The 13,473-nt window shown below is 44.9% G+C and overlaps 1 protein-coding gene across 1 annotated transcript in view; it reads right to left on the bottom strand.

Moving 5' to 3' along the window:
- The window catches only part of SLC9A1 (solute carrier family 9 member A1), a 294,820-nt gene that overhangs the window by 116,853 nt on the left and 164,494 nt on the right, over positions 1–13,473 (bottom strand). Inside the window, exon 2 of the mRNA XM_086957609.1 lies at positions 2,525–2,985. Within this exon, the coding sequence (XP_086813735.1) occupies positions 2,525–2,985 (461 nt within the window). The remainder of the gene's footprint in view (positions 1–2,524; positions 2,986–13,473) is intronic.

Genomic DNA, 13,473 nt, shown 5'->3' with positions numbered 1-13,473 from the left:
AATCCCAAGTTTTCATAAATAATAAGAGTCCTGTGCAAACACTTCCAGAGCTTGCTGCAGTTAAGCTCTACTGGAAGCCAGAAACATAATCCTAATGCGAAAGGGAAGGTGCACCAGAAACAGAGTCAATGCCCTCCAAATGTATCCAAACAGTATCCTTTTATTGTTCTTGATAGTAAAACATGGATATCAGCCAACGCGTTTCGTTCCACTGCGGGAACTTCATCAGGGCTCATAACAAAAAGAGGTACAAAATATCCGCGCTCAGAATCAAATTGTATTCAAAGTCGGAGTAAATAGAATAATCCGAAGTCCTCATATATCAAGACGGGGAATGATCTATCCGTGTTCTAAAATACGGTGAGTCCAAGGTAACAGTAAGTTAAAATGATACAAATATCTTGACACGTATGAAACGAGAAATTAGTACACAAAAGGTATCATATCCAGCAATTATGCTCCTCAGAAAAATGGCACTTTAACAGCCAGTATCCTTAATACGATACATACACCGTCAGCACATATGATACCTTCTGTGCACGGATAGATCATTCCCAGTCTTGATATATGAGGACTTCGGATGATTCTATTTACTCCGACTTTGATTACAATTTGATTATGAGCGCGGATATGTTGTCCCTCGTATTGTTATATGAGCCCTGATGTAGTTCCCCCAGTGGAACGAAACGCGTTGGCTGATATCAAATGTAAAAGCATCACTTCTGCATTAAAAAAACAATCAGCCTAACAATAAATTGCCTTTGAAATGGAATGGTATGGTATACTAACCTAGAGTTTTCCGGCTACTGTGTTGCCTTGCAGAACTCGCGCAATACTTCTATTAGCTGCACATTGCTTCTTGAAAGGCCAGTGAGAAGGTTAGTAGTCACTTCTATTGTCCCAATGTTTGAGCTGGGTCTGGTACTAATTTTGAGATGGTTTTATTTAATTTTTTTTAAAGCATCCGTTTTTTTAGTGGTAGTTATAACTGCCTTGCACTTTATTTGCGCTGTTACCTCTTGCGATCTTAGAATTACGAGAGGCAATAAAGGCTACCACACACAAAAGGCAAAGAAATTGCCTTCATGGGATTTGAAAGCATTTGGTAAAGCTGTGTAACTAGATTCCTAGTTAAGCGTTTTTTTCTCTTATATCAAATGGGAAGAACTCAGTAAAATCGAACAATGCTTCTAAGAGGTATTTGCCTTCATTGAACATTTCCAAAGTAAACTCTGCAAGGTTGTTTTTTATGGTTTTGCTAAACAGCTCCAAATACCTGTCAGAGACAGAATTGTATACAACGCTCCACACAGCCAATCATTGCTCAAGATTAGATGGCTTCTGTGTCAACCTCGGTTGCCTTAATCTTAATTTGTTGTTTTCATCCCTTTCTGTGCTTCACCCATCCAGGGAATCTTTCAATTCGTCCTCTGGAAGATCATCCTGCATTGCAACTAAAACACAGAGGCTCGTTTAAAAATCAGATTTCTGCATAAACCTACAGCAGAAGTGTGGAGGATCCTACATTAATATTGACAGACAACGTTTACTACAAAAAAAATAAGTTCTCGAAATGCCAATCGGTCTCGCTTGTATGCAAGGGTAAGCATGACTGATTGGCATTATGCATAATAATTGCTGCTTCTTGGATGCTGCTCTCATTGGTCCTGTAATCAACACAGGTTTCCTTCAGAGTGCAACTTTAATGCATGGGGTCTACTTCCTATTAAAAGGGATAGGCCATAGCCTTATAGCCTGCTGCCAGGCTACACTGGTTTTAAATTCCCTGAACCAGAGTTAAAGGTCCGAGCCGGAGACGAGGGCCTAAAACGAGGGTGAGAGCCTTTAACAGGTATAGAAGGGATAGAAGGCTATTAGAACATTCCACCCAGCAAGAGTAGAATGTTCTAAATTATGAAGGGAGACCCAGAAAAAAACATTGAAATACTGGAGCTCCGGGCTTCTACCAGCCATTATATGCCCAGAGCTACTCCACTGTCTTCAATTGAGCTCTCAAAATTCCAGTGTTCTAATATAGCTTATAACTGCCTGAGAATATCTAGGGAAGGAAGAAGGGGGGGGGGGGTGACTGGAGCAGGCTATAGTTGCTGAATCCCCTTTGTCTATACAGTGATATGCCAGTAAGAACTAGAGTGTGCAGGGCCTTTGTAGGCCTGTGTTTTGTTTATTTACATTTTGTCACACCTAAAACATCATACAAAAGAAACACAATTCACTGGTTTTAACCCACAAAATGAGCTTATGAACCCTGTAAAGTAGATAAGTATTTCATGCATATGCTGTCGGCTAGTCCGTGGAGACAATCAGTCTTGGTAATGAACTGCACAGACTTTAATTAAGATGCAAAGGCCATGCGTGGGTTTGTCAGGTCTGGGGAAGCGGCCTGAAATTGTAACCCTGGTGCTCAGATTCTGTAAGCTTATCCAGTGAATGAACAGGCGTTTAGTGCCTTAGATGCTTCAGGCCTGGGGAATGAGAGGTCAGCATCTGATCATGTACTCACCACAGTGACAGCATCGTTCAGCAGGGACTCCCCAAACACCAGGATATGCAGCAGCTCATTGATGTGGATCTCCTCAAAAACGGCAAGCACCGCCACTGGGTCTACCGCGGAGATGATGGCGGCAAAGAGAAGGTTGGACAACAGGCCCACACCGTTGAGCGATGCGCCACCAATCTGGCAGACTGCGAACATCAGCCCCCCGATGCAGAAGGTGTTCCAGAGGGTTCCCAGCACGGCAAAGATGAGGATGGTACCCAAGTTCTCAGTAAACTGACGGAGCGGCAAAAAGTAGCCAGCGTCCAGGATGATGGGGGGCAGCAGGAAAAGGAAGAAAAGTTCTGTGTCGAGAACCGGTGGCGTCTCCCCTACTCCCTTGATGAGGCCTCCGACCAGCAGGCCAACCACAATCAGCAAGCAGCTCTCCGGCACCACATTGGACACGGTGGGGATGACGTGGAAACCTGTTGGGGAGGAAAACAGAGCCAAGGTCAACCACGTAGCAAGCTTACAGAATTAAAACAATGGCCAGGCAGCTAATCGAGCAATCGCATTCCCTGACTGAACTGTGCCTCTGAAAGTTGAGCATGGCCAAGGGTCAGCCGAGCACAGTGTCACTGGCCTAGCCTTAAGAGTTATTCAAAGGCATTAGTCACTTGCGAAATGTTCCAATATACCAGAGAGCGGCCTGACTCAGACAGATCTAGGTAATGCGACTGCAAAGCTTCAATACAGATCAGAACCAGAATGAATATTCAAACAGGAAAGTCAACAGTGCAGCAGAACGCTTCATATAGGACACAGCTTTGAAGAAACGTGAAACAGGTTCAACAGCATAAACACCACAATTCCTTTGTACAGTGAAATAAGGACCGCAGACTTTGGGTCGGGGAAAATATCCTGAGATTTCGCCTTTTTTGGAAGGCCAAGAGAGTGAAGGTAACCCCGAGTGCAGTTCAACCCTTGTATACCATCGTTATTCTGTGCACAGAGTCATTAACTAAGACAGCGCTCTTTACACACCCATTCTCAATTCAAATGTTAAGGTTGTTTATTTCCATACAGCGTGATTCAAATGCCACATATGTACCAATTGCAGTAAAGAGATTCTGGAAAATCAGATCATTTTAATTTTTTTAATTTAGCATATATAGAAGGCACCCGAGCTCCTTGTGACCCCAGGAATAGATTTGCGTTTAAAAGTCCTGAGCATGAAAATGTTAAGTAATCCATATCTAGCTTTGCCGTCTGTGGCTTCACCTTTATCAGAGTAACCAAAGGGAGGAAATACTATTACCAGCGTCCACAACTTAATCGCGAACACAGTATAATGATCATTTTAGCCATCTATTACACCAGCTCGATTACTACCGGCCTTCACCTCATTAAAGCCTTTGGACACAAATGGAATTTATAAATGTGGCTACCAAGATTACAGCCATTTACCACACACAAACAAGGGGGAGGAGGGAGAACTACTACTTCGACCCCCTCTACAACTATCCAACCACACAAATAGAAGTAGGAGTAGACTAAAACTTGCTTATAGAGACTTATGGAAAAGCTGTCCTAACGAAAGCCATAAAAAACACAACAAGGGGCTGAAACATGGCGACTTATATGCAGAGATGAGGGGTGAACGGTTTATAACTAACCTAGTTGCCACCATCCTCGGTTTCGTTAAATCTTTTCAATCCTGGCAAGGGAATCCGGGAATAAAATAGGGAATTGGATATCCATGAGCTAGTTTTAATATTCGATTTATTTTCAGCACATATCATTAACTTGATCCCTACTCTTCTTTAAGTTTGTATTGTTTCCCCCAACGATTACTCCACCCCATGCATTGGTCTGCGCAGGGGTGTCGTTTAGCAGCCCAATGATGAAGCATGCCACAATTTTGTGGGTGAGGGCAGTTTTTCAAACATATTAACTTTACCATAAGTCTCTAGAAGCAAGTCTTAGTCTACTCCTACTTCCTTTGTGTGATTACCAAGATTACAGCGCCTAAATGTACACCCCCTCAGCATCATGCTTCAAACAATACCCCTCTTCCCAGGCGAGGAACACCATGAACATGGTAAATGCCTCTCGCCAATTTGGAGTGGTCTTGGTCTTTACTCACTCTAAATAACTAAAACTAAGAAAGGGGAGGCAACAACTCCATGACCATCTTTCTGAATCAGCTTTAGTCCACAGAAGGGAGAAGCTCCTCTTTTCCAAAGACAAGAAATCAGTCCTTATCCTACTCCCTATGGTCTACAATACTACCTGCCACATATCACTCCAATTGATGGCCGGTATATCAGGACCTGCTCTGTCATGGCCTCCCATCCCTTCTTTGCAACCTTCATTAAAACAATCGGCATTAGGAAAATAATTCAGCCCCTGGGGTCCTGCGCAGTCCCACTCCTGCTTTTAGTTCAATATGCATGGATTTTCCCTTATACAGTTACTTGTATAGTACCAGCCAAATATGACACAAATTTACTTCAGAGTAGACAACAGGTCCTCTAATCCATCCAATATGACACTGTACTTGAACCTTGTGCTCCAATGGATGAGATCGAGCTTCCCCTCACTGAGCAAAGACAAAAGGGAGATTCTGGCAATGGGAGAAAAAGAGCCCATCACGTTACCCTGGACTCATCCATAGGCCTGGAAACTCCTTCACTTGTTTTAAAGGTTTGAACCTTCTGCACTTTTTTGTACCCAATATCAATGCAATGATGAAACGCATCAATCTCCAGTCCTTGAACTTGAAAACAAATCAATCCACTTCTCACAACCGATCATAGGATGGAGTTGACAGTAGAAGTTGTAACAACAAGCCCGGACTAAGTCAGCATCATTTACTCTGGTACCACTTGGAAACTCATCGCCAGGCTACAGAACTGGGCTTAAACCGGCACAAATAATCACATCAAACCCACACCGAAAGCCATCCGCTGGCTTCCATTAGAATTCAGGAACAAAGTCCAAGTTCTCTGAAACGTCTATAAAGCCTTCTGGGGCAAAGGCCCAAAACAGCTGAGAAACGAACTCCAGACTGCTACAGCCAGAAACATCTCTGCCTCGAGATCCAGGGCAGAGCGGGGAGGGGAGGGGAGGGGGGCTTTAGAAGTGTACTCATGTGGTTGATTGGGACTTAAATGATGAAGTCAGAAAGTACAATCTTTGACCAGCATGAACTGAATAGATGTATTCAAACTTTGCTCCACCACGGTCCTTGTCAAAAAGCACATAGGTCCCAGTCTAATGCGACCACTGACAATCATTGGCTCTTTGTGCTTCTTTGCACAATTCCTCCTTAAATTATTATTTTTAAATCATATCTATGGTTCCAGTCAATAGACTTTTTGTCATTTTGTTTATTAAATCTTACTCTATTTTTCTATTTTGGTTTGGATTTTTATTGTTTTGCATTTTGACATTAGTTTCGTTTTGATAGGACAATGTGTAAAATAATTATGCATTAAGTTAAGTCTGTCTGCTCTGTGGCATAGCTGCATGGGGGTTGAGCACTGGTTAATTTAGTGATTTTACGGGTTCACACTCACAAGGGGTTTGATTATTCCTTGAGGTGGTTATTCACCCACCCTAAATAATGAAGTAATTTCTCACACACTTCAATAAGGCAGATGGGATTATTTGCCACGTTTTGGGAGAGTATCGGTTTGCCATACTTTAAATAAGGCTGTTATTATTTATTCTTCGAGTCGAGGTCCTCTTTAAGCCATTTTTCAGTAACATAGTACATCAGATGAGAAATTTGTTAAAAGGTCAAATACCTCAGTGTAATGCCTGGCCGGTAAGCGTGCATTAAACCTAATTTCAAACAGGTTTTCTCATTAGGAAAATAGGGGTTTTCCATTTCCATGCAAGGCAAGAATTGTTGATGGATAACATTTTTAAAGAAATGGCCAAATATACCGTTTTTTAATCTAAAATAATTTTTTTGCGTTAAAGGGATGACTTTTGTAATAGTGTGCTCAACCCGGCAAAATACACAAAAAGAATACCATTTGATCGGCCTTTCGGCGCTTAACGTTGCCTATTTTGTCGTTTCTTTTTATATAAATTAGTCAAACGTGTAGTTTAATTTGGTTTTTCCGCTGCGCCATAATTGAAGTGATCCTGCCAACAAGTTATGCAACTGTTTGTTTACAAAATGAAAAAGGCCCATTGTTTATTATTCACGGAACGCAAAGTATGCCGGGCAGCCAGCACAAGCTTTAAGGCGTCCTTTATTCCAGGCAACCTACTTGGGCCTCACGCGCAAAACTATTAAAATAAGAGGCTCTTATCCGGAGAGAGGGACGGAGCTGCTGTCTGCGGGGACGACGAGAATTGGATGGTGGTGGCTTGATCTGTGCCTCAGACGAGACGGCCACAGAAAGAAGGGCTTGGCAGCTGAGCGTGGCGCGCGCCTCGGTGCCACCACACTGCCTTCTCCCCGGACAGCCGCGCGCGCGGCCTCTGCCAGCGCTGCTCATCCCTCGTTACCCTGGGAACCGCGCGCTCTCTGGATACCGCTCCCCTGCCGCCTCTTTCCGAAGCGCGTGCCAAGAGCCGGGGCGCCCGTTTTTTTTTTTGTGGCATATTTTATATAGCGCGAACTCGACCCGAAGGTATTGGAGCGCTTTACATGAGCACCATATTTACATTACACATTTAGGCACGGGGAGATGAAGTGATCTGCCCAGAAACACAGGATGTGGACGAGACCTTGAGGCTCGAACCTGGTTTCCATTCTTTGCAGGACGAACCGGCCTTAAAGTAGAGGCCTCGGGGAGCTAGCTGCAGGCTCCTGAGAGGAGGCGGGAAAAAAACGAAATAGAGGGCGCAATATCTTCACCCCACTAACCCCGGATAAACACCCATTTAAATAAAACTGTCCCTCTCATTTATTATAACAGGCCCGGTTCTAGAGGGTTGACCAGGCCCACCCAGGAACGATCCAGGCCCACCCAGAAACGATCCTGGCCCACCCTGGAAAAGCAGGTGCACGTAACTGGGCTGACTTTACTTCAGGCGCACAACTCGAAAGACTGCAGCTTAGATGAGTGCGACTAAGCAAGCCACAGATTCTGGGTCGCCCGAGGAGACACAGCATGCGGTGCACCCCCACCAGTTTCGAGCCTCAGGGAGTAGCAGCTTTTGAGCAGTACAGTAGCAAGTCTTTGGTGGGGGCCATGGGCTGTTGTTACAACAGTCTGCTATAAAAGTTGCGGGTACCTAGTGCCAGCCTTGCTGTGTTTAAAAATCTATGAAGGTAGAGGTTGAGTTTTTAAATCTTATGAAATTCCATCTACTTACGGAATGGGGAAGGTGCTGTGCACACTCAAGAGTGATGGAACTTCATTAAAAAACACTAAGAACTGTAATTACTTCACATGTAAAGAAACAAGACAACAAACGGATAAAATGCAATGCATTTTTTGACAATGTTGCAGTAAAAAACTAATTTACTTTATATATTGGTGCAAAAGTAGAGGTGAAAGCAGAGTTGAGATAAGCAACAGAGGGATTGATAAAAGGAAATGAGAGACTGGGTGGGGAGTAGAGACAAGCAGAGAGGAAAGAGGAAGACAGAATTGAGAGGGAGAAGAGAGGAAAAGATAGTCTGAGGGAAATAATTCTGGATAAGCACATGGAGGAAGTGAGAGATTGAAAAAAGAGAGAAGGAAAAGGCCAGTGAAGGAAAAGGCCAAGGAAAAGATGAAGTCAGGAAAGATTGAGTGAAGAGAAGGGTAGAACAGGAGATTTGTAAAAGAATGAATGCCATGCCGAAGCTATGCCCAAAAGCCTGCAGCCAGTGCCATTACATACTTTGCACCTAATACCAAGGCTTGCAGTCTTAAAACACTCCTGCCACTTTATTACACTACCAGACACTCCCTGCCCTTTCATGTCACTCTTGCAGGTTCCTGCTTTTTCCCTTTCAGGTGTTTTTTCCATCCATCTCTTTCGCCATCTTTCTGATCTCCGAGTTTTTCTTCTCCTGCGCTTCGTAAAATATTGGAGGTAAAAAATGTTGGTCCCCTAAAAATAAGTGCTATCTTGGTGTAGGGTTTCTGTAACCCCCGTAAATGTGAGAGTCAAAAAACCCACACCAATAATGAGAACACTGTCCTGGGCACACGTAATGAGGATATAACAATAGTAGAAATGTCTCGTATTGTACCAATTTCTGTGGTTCACACCAGTATATTGTTCAAAAGTATTTAATAATGCAACAACGTAAAACAACAACCAACACGTGTGTCACAAAGGGAACTATCCTGTGACTTCTTCAGGGCTGGGGAAGATACAAAACATTCATTAAAGTAATGGAAAATCATAGAGTTGGTTGTTGCCAAACCAAAATAAACACAACTAAGAAAATATGGATCGGAATCACCAATATCAAGTGAAAAGGCAAATGTAGAGGTGACATTGTATTTAAAATGGTCCCGTGGTGTAATACTCGTGACTGCGCAATGTAGAAACCATTGCGGAACAACAAGGTGACACAACGAATAGTGGCGAATAGTGGTATAGAGGTGACTTCAAGAAGGTAAATGTACTCAGTAAAAAGACCGGTTCATTGATAGCTCAAACACACTAAGACGCAAAATCCTATGTAATGGGATAGTTCCCTTGAGTGACGGAGCACGTGTTGGCTGGTTAATTTTCGTTGTTGCATTATTAAATACTTTTGAACAATATACTGGTGTAGACCACAGAAATTGGTACAATACGAGACATTTCTACCATTGTTATATCCTCATTACGTGTGCCCAGGACAGTGTTCCCGCAAAATAAGTGCAGATAAAATAGTGGCATTTTCCTGGGCGGCTGAAAGGTTAGGGGTACTGTTTTGTTACTGGAGGCCAGTTTTGTAGAAGAGCAGCAGTTTTAAAAGCACACACTGCACAGTTCCTTGTATATGCAGCAGTTTGCAGGCAACAATAAAAGTGTCAAGATAACTCTGGTGACTAATGTACCTACTAGAGATAGATCAGATTTTTATAGTGGCAGTTTTGACTCATCTAAGGTAGCACAGAGGGTTAAATATGTCTGCTGCAACAAATGTGTACCATGCAGATCACAGAACAGTATTTTATGTGCATAGATCAGTGAGTTACTGCTTTTGTCACATGTATTCTTTTGTTACTGTGCAGTTCATAAGTTACAATTGTAATCTAGCACTCTGAGGTATTAACGGCCATCAAAAAGCAAGATGAAAACTCCATGGTGCAGGATAGAAAGTTTGGGGAGGTGCTTCTTGCCAGGAGTTCGTCGACTGTGGAGGACACTGCGAAAGAAGATACAGGTGTATTGCTGACGGCGAAGGGCTGAACCTGAACTGGTGTTCCATCTGTGTTGCTTTGGGGACGGAGACTGTGTTGTTACAAAGTCGGGACTGCGAGGACCAGCGTGCCTAGCGGCCCCTCACCTGCCGCAGCTAATCCTCTTCCGGACTCCACCTCCCCGCAGGCTTATTACCTTTCGCGGCCCCCGCTACGCGGGAGCCGCTAATTGCCAGGAGTTCGTCGACTGTGGAGGACACTGCGAAAGAAGATACGGGTGAATTGCTGACGGCGAAGGGCTAAACCTGAACTGGTGTTCCATCTGTGTTGCTTTGGGGACGGAGACTGTGTTGTTACAAAGTCGGGACTGCGAGGACCAGCGTGCCTAGCGACCCCTCACCTGCCGCACCTGGTCCACTTCCAGACTCCACCTCCTCCTATTTAGCACGCCCATTACCGCGTTCGCGGGACATGACCGGGCAAAGCCCGGGCCCGTTTTAGCCCGTTCGAGACCGAAACGGGCCACCCCCCTTGGCTTTGTTTTGGGACATTTTCCTACCAACCATAGGGGTAAGACTCTAAAGTTTACTTTGTCTAGGTACTGAAAACACTCTGGTATAACATGGCGGGCCGAGAAACTAGGAGCAAAGCTGCAAACTCTGCCGCCCATACAGTTGGAGCCATGAATAATTTTATTGTCAGAGCAAGCTCACTTCTGACACATGAAATCGCAACCTTGGAGCGTAGACTTTCCCAGGGAATTGAGAATGCTAAGCGATCCTCCCTAGGCCACATAGCCAAAGCCCTGACTCCCACTAGACAGCCAGTTCCTGTGGAGACAAATGTGATAATTAGTACCCCGTCGAAACATGGGAGTGCCGCTGCACTACTGAGGGACCCTCTGCTGAATGTTTCCGTTATTCAGGAGTCGGCCCCAGCCTCGAGCATTCCAGTAGCCTCGCCTGTAATTGAGAATGCCAGGCCACAAAATCAATTGCCCCAAGGGTATAGAGAAGGAGCAATCCCCAAAAGGAAGCGGGGGCCACATACATCCGGGGGTAAAAAGGCGAAGGTTTCTAAGCACCACAACCTTATAGAGAACAGGGGGAGGAACGACGACGTCGAGCCAATACCACTAGACACTAGTGTCCAACATAGTACTCAGGCAGATCATCAGCCTGTACATCTAGTTAGTTCACTATCAGCTAGTAGTCCCCGGGGGGTGGGTGGAGTTGCAGCAGAGCACAACAAGTTAGTTAGTTAGCTAGTTTGCTGGAGTCCTTAATCCATCTGCTAGAAGCTAGACTTGTTAAAATGGAGACTAGGTTGGGCAAAATAGAAGAGGTAACAGGGGCTACCATAGATTACCTTAAGTCAACTAATCTCCAACAGGGGAACACTGGCAGCAACTATGTGTCTGCTAAACCAGTGGGGTCGTCACCTACAATAGTGCCCCCTCTCCTGAGTATCCTACCCCCACCCACCCAGCCCCCTCCTCCTGTCATTCCCCCCATTAATTCTGCCTCTGGTACAAACAGGACCACGGAGACAGAGGGGTGCAACGCTTTGGAGGGAAAAATACAACACAATAAGCGAGCAATACATCTTCCCCCTGAGGCAGCTCCGTTTGTGGTTGTCCAAAGTGGGGTTCCAGAGCTTGTTGGTTCTGTGAATGAAACATTCTTATCCCTAAAAAAAAAAACAAGGTCCTAAGCTGGCTTAATAAATACAGACCCCTCCCCCCTGGGATTAACAGTGAAATCATCCTAGTCAGACGAGTACCGTGGATGGGTTTTACAAGGAAAAACACCATAGGTGATTGTGTTCTAATAAACTTTAGGGACCCGTTGACAGTGGCCCACATTGGTAAATTGCCTCTACCATCCCCAGACACCTTCATTCAGGCCTTGTCACTGTCCGTCTTCTACCCTGACAAACTCGAGCGGTTTGGGGGAGATGTGTATGAGGGATGGTCCTGGGTAACACCCAGAAGACCACGTAGACAGAACTGGTGAAGGCCGCCACCTAGAGTTTGTGGGAGGGGTGATTGGAATACCCCCTATTACTGTGGTCAGTGTAGCCAATTTTCACATCCCAATAGGTTCAGCCGTCTAGATATGGTTGACTGACATCACAACAGGGATGGGGCTTATCAGCGGCGGTCTACTAGCCCAGCTGAGTACAGCAGAAGTGTATACACAAGGGCACCCACTCTCAATAATCCGAATAAAGGCAAGTCCCGAGATGCTAATACTTAATTATTTAACCAAATAGGGGTATGGGAACGATTACTTCCTGGGTCCAATGACAGGATTACTCACCCAGGTGGTCTGAACTGCTCTCAAGTATCCCAAGCTCCACAAGACTTGGATGCAGTTAGGCCAATTACTTGCATTACGAGCGATAAGGGGGATATGGGTTCAATTTCCATTGTTTCCTGGAATTTGGCGGGGCTACCGAACAAACTTGAGTCCCCAGAATGGGGATCATTTATAGACATGCAAGATGTCTGCCTTTTCCAGGAAACATGGGCCAGGGAAGACTACTGGCGTACAGGATTTGTCACTTTCTCAATCCCAGCGAAATGGGGGGGGAAAGGGTCGTCCGTCCGGTGGACTCCATATTTGGGTGGGCTCCCATCTAGGGTGTAAGGCAAGACCCCTTGAGACAAATTCTGCGGATGTTCAATGTGTATTATTGGAGTGGCCAAACGCTCTTAAATTGGCACTGGTCAATGTATTCTCTAGACCAGTGGGTGTAACTAATGTCTCACCTGCAATTGAGGACTTAGCCCTGTTCCTGAGTACTATCCCACAAGGCACCTCCTACTGGTAGGGGGTGACTTTAATTGCCAATTCGAGCTGTTACCATCATTCTTGGAAAGTGCAACCATGGAGGAAGATGACCATTGGGCGATCCCTCCGTTGGTGGGCCCCCCAGTGACGTCTTGGACACCATTAGCCACCCAAATTACGTCCCTGACTCTTATTAATGCTTTAAGGGCCTGTAACAGGCGGGTCAATGGAGACATCCCTCCAAAACCCACCTTTAACAAGCCAGGGCATAAATCCCGGCTGGATTACATCTTAGTGGAGACGTGTGACTGGGCTAGAGTCATGGGTTTTAATGTAACCCTCTCGAGATGAAAGCGACCATAACGCGCGGATTCTAAAATTTTTGGTGCCAGGTGCAACTACTGCTTCCAGTGGGCTGATGATGTCCCGGATCCTAGAGCGATTCTATCTAGTGACAGACGTAGAGTCAGATGGGCAAAAATTATAGGAAATCCCAAAGATATTCAGCGGCTCAATGCCAAAATAGTCCGAGCCTTACAAAAAGTTGAAATTCTTATCACGCAATCTCCGTGCGTGGAGTATTATAACAAACTGGGGGATATTTATTTGGAACTATCTGGCGCCCTGGCAGAGATACTGAACCCCGTAATGCAGAAAAAGATAGGCAAAGGGATGAAAGCTTCATGGTATAATGCAGCCTGTAGGAAGGCCAAAGCTGGCCTCCTGGAAGCCATGAAGCAACAGGACAATATTGCACTGGTTAGGGCTAAGAGGAAGGAATACAAAGAGCTAATCCAAAAGGCTAAGATCGAATGGGATAACGACAACTGGACGGACATGATGGGTGCTCTCAAATTTAAAG

Source organism: Lissotriton vulgaris, chromosome 2_1 (genome assembly GCF_964263255.1).
Source record: "Lissotriton vulgaris chromosome 2_1, aLisVul1.2, whole genome shotgun sequence".
Classification (NCBI taxonomy): Eukaryota; Metazoa; Chordata; class Amphibia; order Caudata; family Salamandridae; genus Lissotriton; species Lissotriton vulgaris.
Note: the sequence above shows the minus strand (reverse complement) of the source record. Positions and strands in the feature narration are given on the sequence as shown.